This window comes from Caloenas nicobarica, chromosome 23 (assembly GCF_036013445.1).
Source record: "Caloenas nicobarica isolate bCalNic1 chromosome 23, bCalNic1.hap1, whole genome shotgun sequence".
Classification (NCBI taxonomy): Eukaryota; Metazoa; Chordata; class Aves; order Columbiformes; family Columbidae; genus Caloenas; species Caloenas nicobarica.
The window spans coordinates 4,073,240-4,091,219 of record NC_088267.1 but is presented as its reverse complement, the minus strand read 5'-3'; the positions used below and the strand labels follow the sequence as shown (position 1 = coordinate 4,091,219).

The following is a 17,980-nucleotide window of genomic DNA, read 5'->3' as shown; positions in this document are numbered from 1 at the left end:
GGCATCGCTCCATTCCCACTTCGCTCTCACTGTCATGCTCTATGCAAAACCTGACATAATAAAAGCCAAATTCATTCTTCTCTCTATGTTTTCTCCGTTCCTCCCAGCCCCAGAGGACAACTTTCTCTTGAAGAGCCATTGCCCCTGAAACAATTTCAAATGAAGTGCTGAGGCTGTTTGAAATTCAGCCGACACACCGTAGCTGCAGGCGAGCGATACAGTCCCAGTCCCACGAAGATGCAGGATTTCAAGGAGGGACTGACAGATGGCTGCTTTGCCTTTTTTTTTCGCCCAAAACATTACCAAAAGAGGACTACAAAGCCCCTGGTAATTAGCAGTATTTCGCACAGAGCTGACACAGGTGATATTTGGTATTTAGGGAGCGATAGTGGGCTGTAGCACCGACCAAACACAAGGAGATGCTGAGAGAAGACGGTGTCTTTGAACTGTACTTGGGATCCCACAGTGGCAAGGAGCCGAGCTCAGTATTTGATTTTCTTTCACACATGCTCCCTCCTGTATTTCCTTTCTTCTCCCTTCAATTCCCCAAAGGTCTATTTTCTGCAACTTCTCCGACCCAAATCCCAGGTTCCTTTTAAAGTGTGGGGAAATTAATGAGCAAACTTAAAGCCTCATTCCTTCTCGCGGCAGTTCGGCTTTGTGGGAAGTGTGTGAGTCAGCTGGGCCGGGGCACCCCGGGCAGCTCTTACCTGTGTAGTCGATGACAAACCCGGTGTTGCTGACGGATGCGTCGCTTCGGAAAGCAAGGAAGAGGCTGTTACTGCTGCTCTCTATCCTCTCGGGCAGCTGCGAGCCGTAAAAGCTTCCGATCAGGGGGCTGAGTGAATCGGGCCCGTCGTAGATATGGAGGAAATCATAGCCAGGCTCCAAACTGAAGCTGCAAACCCAAAAGAAGAGTGCTTGAAATATGAGCTACAGAAGCCCTGGAGAACAACCGAGACGGTGGCCTTGATGGGCGTGCGACCACACGCTGAGCGCAGGACACTTCCGTCCCCATTGCGTGCGTCAGGAATCAAGAACTGGTGCTGCAGAAGCCAGTGTTGCGGCAGCGGTTTCCCACGCTGCACCAGCGACGCCGTTGCGTCCTGTAAAACCACGGCTAGATCAAAGAGGAGCTGCCGTTGAAATATGTGCACCTTCTCCCAAATGAAGGTCACGTCTGACAAGAGATTACCCAGGACTACGGGACAGTTCCCACCACGTTTGGTTCAGTTCTTTCGGGGAGAAAAGGAGCCCCGTGCAGACCCCGTTCACCCAGTGCCCCCAGTGCTGCTCTCCCCTCCCTGTCCCGCACGAGTGGAACCGAATTGCTCGCAGCTACATACATGTGGAACACCAGGGCAATGACATAATCCGGAGAGACCGTGAGCTGCCAGTCGCACTCCTTCCCCGGCGGGTAGGGCTCCGGGTACTGCGGGGACAGGATCACTCCGGCCGGCCCTGTCAAGATGCCTCCGCACGGAGCTGAGGGAAATCAAGCAAAGGGATGAGGCTTTGTCTCAGAGAAACTTCAAAAAGAGTAGATGAGATGTAGGGAGAAAACAGAGATGGATAAGGGGACGGAGAGGCGGTTTGCAGGGCTGTCCGATATTAAGATATGTACTGCAAGACCTTATAGCAACCCTAGCAGAGATGAGGTACACGCACACACAGAGCTATAGATGCCATTAAAATCTTCATAACATACAAATGTGAGTAACCAGAAGGAGGGAAAGATGCTTTACGCTTTTCTGCAACATTTATTTAGGCAACTCCTGGTCAAAGTCTGGGTGGCTGCTATGTAAGTGAAAACATGTTGTCTGGGTCTAAACGCTTGTTCGTGTTTATTGCAGTCACCGACACATTAAATGCCAAGCTGATTGAAAAATCAATTATTACTTTTTTAAGGCTGAAAGTGCCTGCATATATTTCCACTGTGGCAAATGCACTCATGACTGATTTATTACTGTCAGCCTTTCTGCAGCCTCTTCATGAGGGTCGATGCTCTGAGATTCCCTCTGTTGCTCAGATCGATCCTCCCAGATTTGGGATGGGGTGAGTGGGGGGGGGCACAATCTGTGTTAAATTCAGGTGTCTGGCGTTTCCCTCACCGTTGTGACCATTTATCTTAAATTTTGAGGTGCTTTCCTCTTCCAGACTGTAAAGTCAAGGGAAAATTCGGGAAGAAACTAAAGTAGACGGACTCATTTTTGAAAAGCCTAAGGGAAATGACTGTTCGCCACCCTCTGATTTCTTTGAAAATCCCACCCATAGTCTCCAAAGGCTTTAAACTAGAATCTGGTCCAAGCCATAACTGTTTGGAGTTGGGTCAGGACGCAACTTCAAATACCCCAAACCTCTGGGGGTTGTTCCAGCTGAGGTTCCAGTTCAGCCCACATTGTTTAGGGACTGCAGAAGTTGTAAAGATGGAAAAATACATTTGAAATGCTAAATACGGACATAAAATCCAAGTCCTAAATTAAACCCTGTTTTCCAATGCAGCTCTAACTAGGCAGCCTGTTACTAGAACACCACTGAGTACTTCTCCAAATCCTTTGTCACTGAACAGAGGGAAGGAGCAAGACATTGCTTTCATCTTTTTTCACAAAGCTTCTGACTCCTAAAACAAGACTTCTGCTCAGAAAGAACCCAACGCAGTATCTCCAAGTCAAACTGGAGATGACCCACGAGATTTCATCTCACACCAAGATGAAGGCACCAGCTGCATTTCTCTCAAAAGGCCAGAGAACCCAGCGTCTGGTGTGGAACAAAACTCAACGAGATGGGCATGACACGTAACAATATGATTTAGTGATAGCTCTGGGAAGACTAAAAGGACTGTCTCTGTCAGGCTGGAAAGGTGCTGCACTAGATCATAAGACAGTTGTTGAGAAACCAAGTCATCCTGTGAGGAGCATAAATCCTGTGCATGCTGGAGAAGTTTCCTACCTGGCATTAAATCAGATGTTAGAAACAGAACTAATTGATTTTTCTTGCTTGGGATAACAGCGCGTAACCAGGAATGAAGGTTGCCGGTAAGTAATTTGTGGCTAGCATTTAATTGGTCAGCAAATTTGATGTTTATTGCTCTTATGTGCTTAGCATGACTATTTTTATATGTCCTGGACATATTATAAAGAATCGCTTTTATGAGCTTCTTTTATTACTTTATGAGCTCAAAGAAAATGTCAGATAGTTCTTTCTCATGACAGAATTTGCTGTCTCCTCATGCAGAAAATATTCACCCATGACCCCAATCCTCTCCACCAACCTGAGTTTTAAAGCAGCCTTTAATTTTGCCTTGTCAGGTTAAATACCATCACTTACGCTGCAGTATGTTCTATGAGTTTCCGCCATGAACTAGATTCTCATTGTCTCAGACGCTCTGGGGATAAACCTAAAAAGCAGTTCTACGAGACAGCTACCCAAGACATCGATACCTTGTTGTACGCCTCTTCAAACCAGGTGGGACTCATCCCCTCCAGACAGAGAAATCTTGCAGTGGGAAGAGGGCAGAGATCAGTGCAATGGGAGGACGGATTCCTGCTCATACCTGTGCAGGAAGGGGGGTCTGGTTGCCAGAAAAATCTGTTCTCGATCTGCACACAAGTGATTTTGGCCTCCCCTTGCAGCACGTATCCTGGATTACACTGGAAGACGATGGAGTCACCGGCCTCTTTGCTGTCACCGCTCCGGCTCCCGTTCTGGGGAATCCCTGGGTCATTGCAGGAAGTGGCAGTAGAAACTGAAGAGTATTAAAAAGGTATTTTATATATATATACGTTTATATTTGTATTTAATACAGGCTTACAGCCTCGGCTGTATTAGACTCTGTCCTTAAACAGACATCCAAGCAATGACTTCATTCCTCATCTCTCCTCCTTCAGGATCCCTTAAAGTTGCCACAAAACTGGTTTTTACTTCGCACTGAGCATCTGCCACTCCAGCTGGTAAAGGCTCTGGGGAACGGCAAGTTCAAGTGCACTACACAGAGTGTAAGTTTGATGTATAATTGTGCACACGCATGTTTACTTAATAAGTCCAGACATCCACTAATCTTACATGGCGTTTTTATAGAATTCTGTGTCAGACACATGCTGCAAAATAAACTAATCCGCGAGCGCTTTTCGCTTCCCCTGAGTGGCAGAGCAATTTAGCCTTTAGCCTTGTGAAGCATCAGGCCTGACCTTTTCGAAATGCGTGTCCCGCTGCCGTGTCCCTTTGAGGCAGGAGGTGACCCCTCCGCTTGCTCCCAGCTGGGGCCGGGCAGCCCAACGTCACTGCCCACCGAGCTCACGGTCCATCAACGCTACAGCAACTTAACAGCACGGAAAGTCTGGGAGTAATAGGAGTTTTGCAAGCTTATACAGATCATTAAAGTTCACAAGATCCAAAACTGTAGACTTCTAAGCTTAGGCCTGACTACTTGGTCACACCTTGTGAACAAAGGCTTTGAGCAGAAGCGTTCAATAAAGACCAGCTCCATATCAGGCAGCGAAGAGCTTATTTCCTGCTAAGTTGATGAGAGTCTATTACACCTAGCAGTTTAGAGAAAGCTCTCCTTCAAAGAGACGGAGGAAATCCCTCTCTCTCTTTCTGTGCAACTGAAGATAAGAAGTCCAGCCCAGGCTGGTCCTTCCTGGCAGGCTGACACACAAGCCTGGCAAAGAAAGGGATGGCAGAGCTGCCTTCTCCCTCTGTCCTGGTCATTCCAGAAGGTGTCATACCCAGTAACAACTCTTCCCTAGCCACGCAAAGCACCTGAACAGAAAGCTACGGGTAAAAACCTGGGAGAGACACAACGAGCTCTGACGCTTAGATGTGCCCGAGTCCCAGGAAGGTTGTATCATCATTCACCGAACAGCCTCCCTGTTTGCTACCAGCTCCAAAATCGGCACCTGCGGGGTGGTTACTGGACACATCAGTGAAGCCCTGCATCCTGGAAACCCGTGTGCGAATTCTGAAATGTATTACCCTGATATAATTGAAATTAATGTGTTTACAAGGCCGAGTTTTAGGTAACAGCCGCCAGGACTTAGGCAATGACAGATTGCAGGTGCATTACACGTAGTGCTGCTGCAAGCAACGACATTTTACAGCTGACAGAGCTTTTGTGATCGCATTCCAAGGGATCCAGTTTGAGGGATTTTAAATAGACCTGCTTTTTAGAGACCACTGACCGAGTGCTCTCAGAACGCCTGGGGAAAGTTGCCTGCATCCCAGTGTCTCTAAGGGACCTGTGGGAAGGCGGTGGAAAATATCTGTAAAGCCTTCTTGTGCATTCCACAAGGCGCTGCTCTGCATCTCGCTGCCAGGTTCACCACTGTGAAGGTGACTGTAGCAGAGGGGAGCACAGAATTCACCTGCATTGCAAGGACAAAATCCAAGGGTTTTTGTCTGTTTGCAGAGACTGCACCCAAACGCAATAGAGCACGAACGGCTGGAAGACCGCACAGTTCCTGCTGTTGTGTGCGATACAATGTCATTTGTTCACCATCAGTGGTTTCTAGATAGACCTGGAATGGCTTATTAGCAACGGCGGGTTTGGACAATGCTGAGCGTAAACCCTACCTGAAAACTGAACAGCAAAGCCCTGCTTGCTGGTGAAGAAATCGGTGTTGAACTGCAGGATGACGGAGTTGAAAGTGCTGTGGACGTCGCCGGGCAAGCCGGAGCCGCTCATCTCCTTCAGGAGGATGCCGTTCTCCACCGGGCCGTCCCAGATCCGCAGCACATCGTGGAACTCCTCGGTGTGGAAAACCATGAAATGGAGCCTGTGTGGCAAAACGGACTGGAAGTCAGACCACAAACTGAGCTCTGCCTTCTTTCCTGAAAGGATTAGAAATGTGGTTGGTACCAACCTAAGGTAGCTTGGCTCACAAGGAATCTAATAAACTATGCTGAGCAAATCTGCAAAAATAAAACAACCAGGTACTGAGCTTAAAACCCTGAGAGCCCACAGAGGAAAACAAGGAAGCATTCACTTGGCTGCTTTCCCATTTATTCGGGGCAGACATAAATAAATCAGGTAGAACCATAAAGAGGAAAAAAAACCCACCCACTGCAATGTACTCAGCAACAAAATGATGTCCACAGAACCTGACAGAAACCAAAAGAGCTGAATCATAAATCTACCTAGCAGAGACCTTGAGCAAAGAGAAAAAAAGCCAGACTCAAAGAAAATAGGAATGGATCAAAGCAGAGCTGCTCTCCACAGGTGTGCTGGCCTGACTACATTTGCTTGGTTCTAAATAGCCCGAACTGCCAGAGAAAACTCATTGCTGAAGACCTCAGAAACAGGGAAATGCACCTGAAGTGCAACTCTTTAACTTTCACGGCAACGACGTGCAGAATAATTTTTCCATCTTTCCCTTCTTCCTCTCCTTCCCCTCGTTCTGTTCAGATACAGCTTTATTCAAAAAGCCTTGGTGATTAATTTTAATGTAAGTTATAAAATGAGAGCTTTGTACAATTGTATCATGCGTGAAGAGGATTATTTTTCCAATGGATTACCATAAAAATGAACTTGCTGAAAATGTGCTCTTCTCAACTACCCAGAGATCATCTGTTCTGTTTGAGCTGCCAAAGAAAGGAGCAGAAGAAGGAGCTTTCATGTGATGGAAGGCAGGTCACAAGGTGCATCACCTGCCGAGCTGGCCGGTCCTGCACACGCAAACCCACAGCTCTGCTCCTTGGAGTACTCCTATTCCTCTCACACACAAGGCTTACGCGTGCGAGTAAATTCACTTGGCGCGGTCTCTGGATGAGGCTGCCTCTTACACTTTCGGGGGGCAGGGGAGAGAAGGGAGGGTCTCATGTCTGCTTTGCCTGATAAAAATCTTCTGATTCTTCAGGATTTTTCACAGGAGAATGAAGAAGGAAAAAAAAAAAAGAGGAGACTTCAACTAGAAGTTTCCTGCGCTGGAATTAAGCTGCATGGGTTATGCTCTTTCTCCTGTGTTTGTACCAGAAACCATTCATAATTGAACCAGACCGAAGAGCAGAGCTAATGGAGGGAATTTCTGCATTAACTAAAAATGAAAATACTGGATCAGATCTACCTCCGGCGTAAATCCATCGACTAAAAGCACCACAGAGCTCGACATGATGAACAGTCTCTGCTGAAGAGGTGATGAGTGCTGATGCAGCATGGAAGCTCCGGGGAAGATAAAAGGACCCAGACAATGAAGCAGCAGCAGGTCTGGGGTCAGCAGAGAAATGGGGCTGACACACCAGCTAACGAGCACCAGGAGTAACGGCGGTGGGAGAAGAGGATTTCTGTTGAATAGACCTTATCAAGTGTTTCTCCACCTCAAGTCCCCTCACTTAGTGAAAACTTTACTTGCCGATACGCTCCAGTTTTCTGTCGAAGGTGGCTTCAGCCGGGCTGAAATACGTGGGTGCACACAGAGCACTGAAACGGCTCAGCAGGGTCTGGGCAAACACGAGCGTGGAAACAGCCACGGAGCAGCAGGGTCCGCAGAGCTGGAAACTGCCTGGCTTTATGAGCCAAATGTTCTCCATACCAACTGCCAAAGGCACATAACTTACCAACAAATTACACCTCAAACTGCCGTTTTCCAACAGGAAGGTGGTGACAGAACAATCAGAGAAGTCAGAGGAGCAGGAGGAGAAAACAACCTTGGGTCTCTGTACAGACCAGATGTTTGGAAACCATTTTGAGCCTTTCATTTGGGAGGATAATTACATTGTATGCGTTCTATTTATTATTAAAACAATAAAAGAGTGCCGCTGCCACTAGAAGATGAAGGCTGAGTGCTGTGGTATCAGTTTTCCAGCTGCCCACTCACATCTGGGGACCCTCACACCTGGCTGTTCATGCTCACAAATGTAACACAACCGATCTCATCCCTTTCAGTGTTAATTTTCTCTGGCAACACAAACGGGAGATGAACCGAACCTGTAGTTACCTTCTATGACCCTTTCTTTCCCGGGATGCGATCTTCCAAGCAATCTTATACAAACGTCCTCATTGTAGGATTATGTCACTTGGACACACGTTAAACATTGTTGGGAAATTCAACACATGGAAAATAAAACCAAGCTACAATAACCTGGCCCAACTCACCCTATTGTGCAACCAGCTTCTGCCTCTATTGTCCAAATACAATTCAGATTATGATCGTAGGGTGTTGGGTAGCCAGGAGACAGTATCCGTCCTGACGACTCTCCTTTGATAGTACCCCCGCACTCCGCTGAAAGAAACATATGCGTTAGTGAGAAGATTCATGACATATTATGGTTCTTACTTGGCAACAATGCAAATCTCATCCTACGAATACAACAGGGAGTATTTCCTGCCATTTAAAGAGATTCTCAACGCCTACAAAACAAAGATAAAGAGAGTCATTTAATTCAGCTAGAAGACTTCGTTTCGATACACAAAACTTAGCATCAGAGTTTTCCAAGCAAGAAAATATCCTCCTGGAGTGCTACAGGTAAAAGGAAACTCAGGATTTAGCTAAGAAAACACCGAGGGAATTAAGACATCTGAGGATCTGGAATCAGGTGTCATGTAGCTCTCATATAAACATGACTATGAATTGTCAAATGCCTGGACATACATTGACGTTTGCCATTATCAGGAGGTGTCACTCTGTTCAACACATTCAAGTGAAAGGACAAGGACTGGAAGAGCAGGAGTCTCCTCCCAGGGAAGCAAGAAACCTTGTCAGATCTGCGCTCGGAGCACAGTGTTTCATGTTCAGACTGCTCTACAAATTTCGGAGAGATCAGAGCTCTCAATCTGAAGATGCCTGACACAGCATCATGGTCCTTATTAATGCCGGTGGGCGCAATCAGTATCAGAGTTAATATCACAGGCTGTACGGGAATTGGGGGAGATTGGGCGAGGAGGACAAAGGTAAACACGCTCAAGTGACCTGCAGCTGGGGATAAAGAAAGCACATACATCACACTAATTGTTTTACTGACCTTGTGTACTTGGCAAGTAGAACCTCTGCGTTAGATAACATAGGCCTGAGAGAAACCCTACGGTACCTTATCATGTCTGAGATTCCTGCTTCGTTTTGAGAAAGAGCAGAGCACAGCACGAGGCTGCGTCTTCTCTAAGCCTTGAAATACAGACGAACGCAGCCGGCCTAGCGATCTTCCAGCAGGGCTGAACTTACCAGCACCCGCGTCCCCGCTATCGTTACCCTCTGCCTGGGAGCTCAGGTGCGACTATGGAGATCCCCCAGTAGAGAGGTAACTAAAATAAAATTTGCTCTTTGCAATTGCATTCGTGGCCTCTGGCTCTTCTTGCGATGTGCCTGCGCTTGTGCACACACAGGCATTAGCGAAGGGGGAAGAAGAGACTTTCAGTGGGATGCCCACAGGTAAAGTATTTGCAAGAGGAGGTTTGAAAAGGCAGAGCAGTCTCACCCACGCAGGTCGGCAGGGGTTGATCCCAAGCTCTGCGCTCCCCGGTCAGGCACACCAGCACCCGGCTGCCGCGCAGCGTGTACCCGGGGTCGCAGCTGAAGGACACGGAGCTGCCGGCAAAGTGTCCCTCGTCATGCACCTTGTAGCCGAACTGCGGGATGCCGGGGTCCTCGCATTTAATGAGTTCAAAACCTGGAGCGGGAGAAACAGCGTTGGTTTTCATCAGGTATTTAACAGCCAGGAGAGATTAACGTAAGAACATATTAATATTTTCTCCTTAAAATCATTTGCTGGGCAGAAAAAACACCATATTGTTTTTCTTTTTTAAATGAATATTTGAGCGAGATCCCAGAAATCTGGTATCTCAGCTTTGATCCAAAGTTCCTGTATCACCACTGCCTCATTCACAACAGAAAAAGTTTGCCGGGATAATCATCTCCCTCACTCCAATTCCACTTCAAAGCACCAGATCTTTATGGAAAAGACTGTAACACGACCGTAACACAAAAATACACCATTACACTTCAAGTTCCCGTTTCACAAGCGTGTGGGCCTAGGACTTACTAGAAAACTGCAGCTCAAAGCCTTTGCTGGTGTTGGCGCTGTTGGTGATGAACTCCAGCCACATGCTGCTGGACGTGCTGTTGATGCTGGTGCCGAGCATCTCCGAGCGGCTGAAGGAGCCCAGCAGGCGAGCAGAGCTGTTGCTGCCATCGTACACCTGGCAGGAACAACAAACATGGAGGGGAAAACGTATTTTATTTGTTACTTCGGGGACCAAACCATCCATGAGTGCAACCAGGGACAGTTCCTTTGGAGCCCGTGAAATTATCCCATCTAAGAGTCTGACTTGGTGAGACTCGACGATGCTGCTCATCTGAGGAGCAGGATTAACTCCCCGGAGGAGCCGCATCCTTCTCCTTACACCGAGCTTATTCTATGCTGTGCTTTCTGAACTAAGCTCTAAGGTGCAGCACAGCTGTGGGGGAAAACATCATCTCCCCGCAGTGACTCACTGATGTGCCTTGACCCCGCTATGATTTAAGAAAAACACGAAAGGTTTTTTCTTCTTTCTTTTAGATAGCGTGATTCTCTATGAGGATAAAGAGCAACTTCTGACGAGTGGAGATTGATGGTAACTTCCCTCAGGAGCAGATGAGAAGTTGATGACAAACCTGTTGAGAGAACATCATTTCTTTCACGACGAGTATATTCTCTGCATTGGCTGCAAATCTCTCTTTTCCAGTCATTTGTGAGCTGAAAATATGTGGATCACACCTATTTCGCAGTGCAGAAGTATGGAACTGAAATAAGGACAGAGTTCTCTGGGAAGATGGCTTAGCACAGCAGCACACCTCTTGTAATATTAATGCCTCCTACAAAACCATTTCTTTGTGGTTAATAGAAACTCAGCCTGGATTTGTCTCCTTCTATATAGAGTCCTGAAACTTGTAAATGCAGATTAATCTAAGACTGAGCATGGGAATGCTGAAGAGCTTGAGTGTGGAGTTCTGCATTGAAATAAACCACTTCTGGGCACAAATCAGCCTTGATTCTTAAAAAAACCCCAAAATAATGCTAAGAACCTCACACTTCCTCACTTATTAACAGCTTCCCCTGTACAACTGTGCAGATAAGAACTGAAGTTTAGCTACAAAGGAAGAACCCCTGGCGTTCCAACAAATCTCTAAATCTCAGGGAAGACTTCACAGCAGAAGGTGCACTGCTACAGCAAAGATATCTACATTTTTAATGGATAGAGACTTGGTTTGCGCATCCATCTGCGGACCGAAGCCCCAAATAACCAGCCAGGCTGACATGCAGAGGACACTCACCATCGCCTCAGTCTGGTCCTTGGGCATTCTGCTGCTGTCACTTAACGTCACAGCAGTGACTGTGGGTTACAGCAGCCCCAGGAAGGGCTTTTGGGGGGTGTCAGTCCCGTTCCAGGTATGAAACCCTTCCAGAGACTCCCAGTGCATTGTCAGCTCAGCCTGGGCAGCGTTCTCCAGAGATCAGTCTCAGCTGACTCCATTAAAATTGTAGAACAGACTTCCCTTTCGGATCTCGCCCTCATTAGCGGCATGGCAGTGCTTCACTGCTAGAGACAGAATCATTACCTTGAGGACATCTCCTGCCTCCAGTTCGAAAGTCCTTGCTCTCAGCTGGATCCCCTTTCCCGGCTGGGTCTGGATGGAGTAGATACACTCATGGTTGTTGTTGTAGTTTATCGGGTAGTTGGGGGACAGCAGAACACCTTGAGTTCCAGTTACGGATGAACCGCATTCAGCTATATAAAGACACAAACCCACATTTTAATAACCATGTGTATATTCCAGCCAGACAACACATGCAGGTGATTCCTCCAAACGGCCACAGATGCTCAATCCTTCCTACCCCCATCTGCCAACGCATCCATGGACTCCATTCCAAGCACAGTCAGTAAACAAAACAGCACTTAAGAGCACTTCTGTCATCATTAAACCTCCAGTGCTTTACAAGAGAGATTAGTACCCTGTCCTTATATCAACAGGGAAACTGAGTCACAGATAGCTGGCTTGACCAAATGTATCATGAGACCCAATCCGGAAAATATTCCAAAATCCCTGGAAAGCCACCACCTGCTCAAAACAGTGCCCGTGTTCATGTTCCTTCCTGATTCATGGACCAGAAGGAAAATAAAAATGTATTATTAGACTGGAATATTTCAAGACTTCTCCACATTTATACAAAGCTCATCCTGTACCTATATATAGTACATAAAAAATCATGGTATTCGACAGTCGAGCCGGCACACCACTGATTGCTGGTACTGACGTGCTGCAAGCGCCAAAGCTCTTTGTGCAGAAAGATAGCTCAGTGACACTGCCACATAATGATAAAGCTATGTCTGAATTTCAAAATCTTCCTCAAAACAATTTCCTGAAAGCTAAGAGAGCAAAATTTGACCTTGTTTGTTGTTAATGCTGCCCTCAGCTCTCCAGTTCATCATTTGACAGTATTTTAAAGGACCTCTTTTGTCCCTTGCTCCCTGCATTGTTTTCTTCCCAGCCTCGCAGCTGACAATTACATCCATTCCCATCAGAAAAAGACAGAAAACCAGAGATCCTTTTGCCTCTCAGTTTTGGAAACTAGCTCAAATTTACATATCTTTGTTTCCCCCACAAAATGTCACTCAAAGAACCACAGTGGGCTCAGGTTTTTCTGTGGCATGGACAAAATTGACCTTTCCTGTTCCAAAGACAAGGGGCTGGGGACAGAGAACAAAATGCTGATGTGGGCATCCCTACATACTCCTCCTGCTCACGGAACACAGATCCCAGTGTGCAGCAGGGATGTTGTGGAAAAAGCCGTCACCAGAGCCCTGCACAGATCGCCAGACAGGGAATTTGACCCATCATTATAAAACCAACACGCTAATTCAAAGCCAGCTGCAGCAGGGACTTGGCAAATGGAAGTCAGCGTGTCCACTCGGCGATGATGTCTGAGGATCAAGTTTAAAGCTTTGCGATGATTCTTTTTGATATCTATTCCCCTGATTAGCTTTCTCTGCAACCTGATTATTATTCATGCCCTGAAGAGGCTGCTTGTCACAGCAGGATGATGCAGCCCTGGGACCTTCAGCAGGGCTGGGAAAAGCATTCGGCATGCCATGACCCAGACTCAGATAGCAGACTGGCTCTTGCTGGGATGCTCTTTGCAATGTCCCTCAAAGGTCACTAACAGATCAGGAAAATCTACCTAGCAGGCGTCACCAGGCTGAAAACAGGTAAGACATCTGGTCTGCCTGATCTGAACAAATCCTTCATGGCTCTGGGTGAGCCAGGCAGCAGCAGAGCACTCAACAGCTTCCTACGTACTAAATTGTGCAACAAAAAAAATACTTAAAGCTTTTTACAAAAGCCTGGAGCATCCTTCTTCCTTTCTTGCTGCAGCGCATTGCTACTTTTGTTCTTTTACGCAAACCGTTAGCTTGGAGCGTCCCGCGGGCGGACAGGGGGATGCTCTGCAGACCCTGCCAGGTGAGATGTCTGCAGCCCATCTGCGTCAGGGACCACCGCCAGAAACCAGCTCCGTGCTGCAGGCTGATCCTTCCCCTCCTCTATCCTTAGATTAATTTATTAGTATAAATAATGGCTGGAGGGGTTGCAAAAAGGACTCGCAGTGCTTAGGAGAGGAGGTGAAAGGTTTAAGGTGCAAGAAACCTCTAGAGGACAAGGACAAGGTAAAATCCAGACACATCCATACTAACATGGAATCTGCGTTGCTTAAGATCACCCACCCAGAAGCAGCTTTCATATCTGGACTATTAAGCTTTACAGCCCTCCAATTCAAAGGGAAGATGCCCTTAAGACCACGCCGTTTTACAGAAACTACCCCAAAAGGGATGACAGGTCTCCCACGGCTCACGATTTGCCACTCGCACCATCACTGGGGTTCGACCGCGGCACTGTGGATGGGCTGCAGCGAGACGGGGCTTCTGCTGATGTGTGTGACCCCATGTGCTGCGCCCTGGGAGAGGACTGAGCCCTCCTGCCTGTCCCTCCTGTCCCCAGCACACCGCTGGGCAGGGCTGAAAGCTCCTTCCAGCTCCCTCCCTCTCCCCAGCCCTGCACCAACCACCCTGCCAGCTGGAAGATGCCATCCTGGGGATGCCGCCCGCCCCTGCCCTCCGAAACAGTCCAGCACAGCGTAACCAACCAAGCAAAATGAAAGCACATGACCACCTACCAACACACCTTGGCAGAGGCGAACTCCACACACGCCGTCTCCCCCCGAGGCAGGTGATGCGGGACGCGCCCTCCAGCCGGTAGCCGGGGAAGCAGGAGAAGGTGAGGACGTCGCCCACCCCGAACTGCAAACCCTTCCTGATGCTGTAGGCTGGGACCTCCGGCTCGTCACAGGGCTCCAAGTCATACTCTGCAGGGGACAAACAGACTTTTATGGAAAGGCAGGACAACACCTCATTCTCCCAGTGAGGGGAATCGAGTCCCTGAAAGTGAGGATGGAGTTTTGAAGCTCTGCAAAAAAGCATCGCCCATGCTCAACGTCCTGGTTGAGCCACGAAGACCAAACGTGGGTCACACTCTCACTGTGCAGCCCCCGGGGTGTCAACAGGATCTTGATTTAAACCAGCCCAAAATACGACAGGTCCCGTTTTCTGTCATCGTTGTCAGACAAACAAAAAGTGACACCAGCAGTGACAAAACAGGATAGGAATTTCTCATTCTCCTTCTGGTTTAGCCAAATGAAGATGAATTGATCCGGATGGGATTTCTGCTGCCTCTACATTATTAATCCTGAAAATGAATGAAACACAGCATCCTGCTTGGGCAATGCAAGAAAACGTTTAAGCTACTGCTAAATAAAAGGTTAGATGCATGTTTTGACCACAGAGCATTTTGAAGAAAACTTGTTTCAAGGGTTATTTTAAAAAAAATAACAGACCTGAAAAGCACAAAGTATGTGTATATATATATCTAAAGGAAGGTAATACTATAACTGACTCCAATTTCCATTTTCCAAGAAAGCAAAAAAGTCCCTAAACACATTAAAAATAATTGTTATAATTAGACAATTTGAGGTAATTTTTTTAAGGCAAAAAGCCATTTTTCCCCCATCAAAATAGATGTTAATAGGAAACTTTCTGCCTAGTATTATATGCAAATCCCTGACTTCAGAGGCCAGAACAAAGGTATCGGCAACCAGCTCCCTCAGTGCAGCAGGTTTTATGTGCATCTATGGCAACAGCTCCGTCTGTCAAAGGCAGCGAGCACATCAGCACCGAGCTCCGCAATAAAACTGGTCATTTCTCTTCCACACCAGCAGGTCGGATTTGCAGCTGTTGCCCTCAGGACGAAAAGGTGTGCTGAGATCCAGAAAAGAACAGCGCCAATACAATCAGCTTTTGTCCATTAACTGATTGTTTTACAGAAAGGCTTGTCGGGGCACTCAGGCAATAAAGATTACATTTTCTGAAACGTGTGCACAGGCAAACACTTCAGCAGCCGTTTGTAGGACTTTGGGCTAAAGGACACGGTTAAATACCTTGCACACTTCAACCAGAGATTACCCACGCAAAGCAATTATTTACAAGTGCGATGATCTGTTCTGCATAGGCAAACGTGTCCTTCTTCGAGTCTCTCTCCAAGAGCACCTGGAATTTCATTTGGATGAACCAGCATTTTGTATAATCACAAATCTTCAATGAGAAGAAGCCCAGCAAGGGAAAATACTGTTTCCAGCTACCCAGTAATGCCAGCGGGTTCGTGGAAACCCGGTGTAGGCTGCACGTGGCACGTGTGACATCCAGCTGCAGAGGCTGGGTCACTGGATGAGCATCCAAGTGGAGCGACCAACCAAAGAAATAAAAAAATAAGACCAGACAGACAATGGGAGCGACCAGCTCTGCCTCGCTCCTTACCCAAGAAATCCAGACTGCTCAACGTTGCCTTGCAAAAGATCCCATCTGTCCCAGCATGTTGGAAATGCTGCAACTAAAGCAGTGATTTTCCTCTGATAGAGAGAGAGGGAAGGCATCTGGATAAGCACACCCTGAAAAAATGTGAGCTGAAACTCCATATGCAGAGCAGAAAAGGTGAGTGTGTGAGGGGGGAGAAGGCGACAAACACCCCTGTAGTGGGATTTAATTCCAGTGGGTTCAACCCCGTCATCTACTGGGGCTCAAGGCAGACAAAATTGCTACATCTGGTAATACAGGGGCTGTGATGACAAGATTTCCTGGGACACGCTGTGGTTCACTGCTAGAATAATTTACTGGGCTAACAAGAGGAGGGACCATCAGTGACCCAAATCACATGGGCTTCAAAGTTATTCCCAAGATTTGCAGAGAAATGTGAAGGGAAAGAATAAATCACCCTCTCTTACCTGAGAAGGTGATGTTGAAACCCTCATAGGACATGGAGAAGTCGGAGATGAAGCGGATTTGAGCAGAGAAGTTTCCGAAGAGCCCCGCGCTGAGCGGCGCCGGGAGCCGAGAGCCCGTGAGCTGCTTCAGGGGCTGCGCGAAGCTGGTGTTCTCGGTGATGAGGAGGTAGTCGTGGCCGTTCTCCAGGTGAAACGTATGGAAGGTGAAGAACACACCTGCGGGGGAGGAAAAACAGAGAAGGCTTGAGCCACAAGTTCGTGTGGCCCCTTTGTCCCAGAGCCGAAGGCCTCTCCCCGAGATGACATCAGTATCAATTCTCCGTTTCCCAGTAAATAGCAATATAACTGAGAAGAAAAAGCACACCGAAAATAAATGAAATAGATGAAAAAAGGAAAACAAGGGTATGGTACAAGGCCCAGGATAGAGAAAGGCAGTTCAGATCTTCAATCCCGGGGCCTTTGTGGCACAGAAAGGGGCTCGCTCAGCGACGGCGCAGCAGCAGAAAGGACAGAACCAGCTTAGAGGAGAGTTTCATTTTAAAAGTGTTGACCTTTAGATGGGCAGCAACGACAGCAAAAGCTGCAGTTGCGAGGACTTGAAAACAACCAGTTATGTTCTGGAAAGAATTCATACCTAAAAAAATAGGACTTAAGCTAAGTATCAAGGCCAGAGAGGCTCTTCCAGGGCATAAAGCACCGCAGGGACGTCCCGCAGCTCCCTGCGACGGGGCTGAACACTGGTCCCCGAAGGCTGAGGACGACAGGAGCCATCGCGCAGGGACAGACCTGGTTCCTTGGCCACACGCGGCTCGTAGGGTTCGGTGTGTCCCCAGGTCGGGGCTGTGTCTGTGCTCACCTCCCGCCCAGCGCAGCCCTGTTCTGCTGGGGGGTGCTGCTGGCCGCCCCGTCACCCGCGTCCCCGCCCTGGGACGGCTTACCAGCCACAGCAGATCTTACAAGGGAAGAGAATCCTACGCTTTTATCCACATTACACCGACAAAAATAAAAGCCACAACAGATCCAGCTACAGAAAGAACAGGCAAACACAGGAAAGCTATTTTGTCTCTTCTTCCAAATTCAACAATTTGAAATATTTTGGTGAGAAGGCTGTGACCTTGCTGCATTTGTGAATGAACAAGGAAGGGGTAATAGATTACTTAAAGTATCCTTCACACCTGCAGACACCAAACATTAAGTACTTCAGGCTTTTACAAAAGCCTCCAGCTAGGTGATTTTTCATGCTGGAATTCAAAGCAATTAGAAACACTTACTCTCTGGAAAATAATTCCATCTTCGAAAAACAAAAAAATGGCAGCGACAGCTTTCAGAGAGCAACGCAAGGCAGGATCTTGTCAGAAACCCTGTCACATTACTGTCTCAGCGAGCTAAAGCGATGCTGAGCAATAAAAAAGCCTCTTTGCATTTCTACAGCTCCTTTCATCCCCAGATCTTGGCGCGCTGTCTGAGCACCAAGCCGTGGACTCCCAGGGCCCAGCTCACGCTGCACCGGGCTCTCCGCTCCTCCCAACCCCGCTGAACCGCCGGGGCCGTTTGCAGAGAAACAGGCTCCTCTGTGCACACCCAAGTGCTGGAATCTGCTCCTCATTAGTGACGGTTCGGTCCCGACCCCCTCACACGCATCAGGATTGCCCAGTGGCGTGACCGAGATGTTTCATTTGAGCCGATG

The 17,980-nt window shown here is 47.7% G+C and overlaps 1 protein-coding gene across 1 annotated transcript in view; it reads right to left on the bottom strand.

Moving 5' to 3' along the window:
- CSMD2 (CUB and Sushi multiple domains 2) overlaps positions 1 to 17,980 on the bottom strand; it is a 225,893-nt gene that overhangs the window by 68,579 nt on the left and 139,334 nt on the right. Inside the window, 10 exon segments of the mRNA XM_065650363.1 lie at positions 711 to 898; positions 1,347 to 1,485; positions 3,554 to 3,745; positions 5,572 to 5,774; positions 8,090 to 8,216; positions 9,406 to 9,597; positions 9,970 to 10,126; positions 11,526 to 11,695; positions 14,137 to 14,325; positions 16,294 to 16,509. Coding sequence (XP_065506435.1) covers positions 711 to 898; positions 1,347 to 1,485; positions 3,554 to 3,745; positions 5,572 to 5,774; positions 8,090 to 8,216; positions 9,406 to 9,597; positions 9,970 to 10,126; positions 11,526 to 11,695; positions 14,137 to 14,325; positions 16,294 to 16,509 — 1,773 coding nt within the window.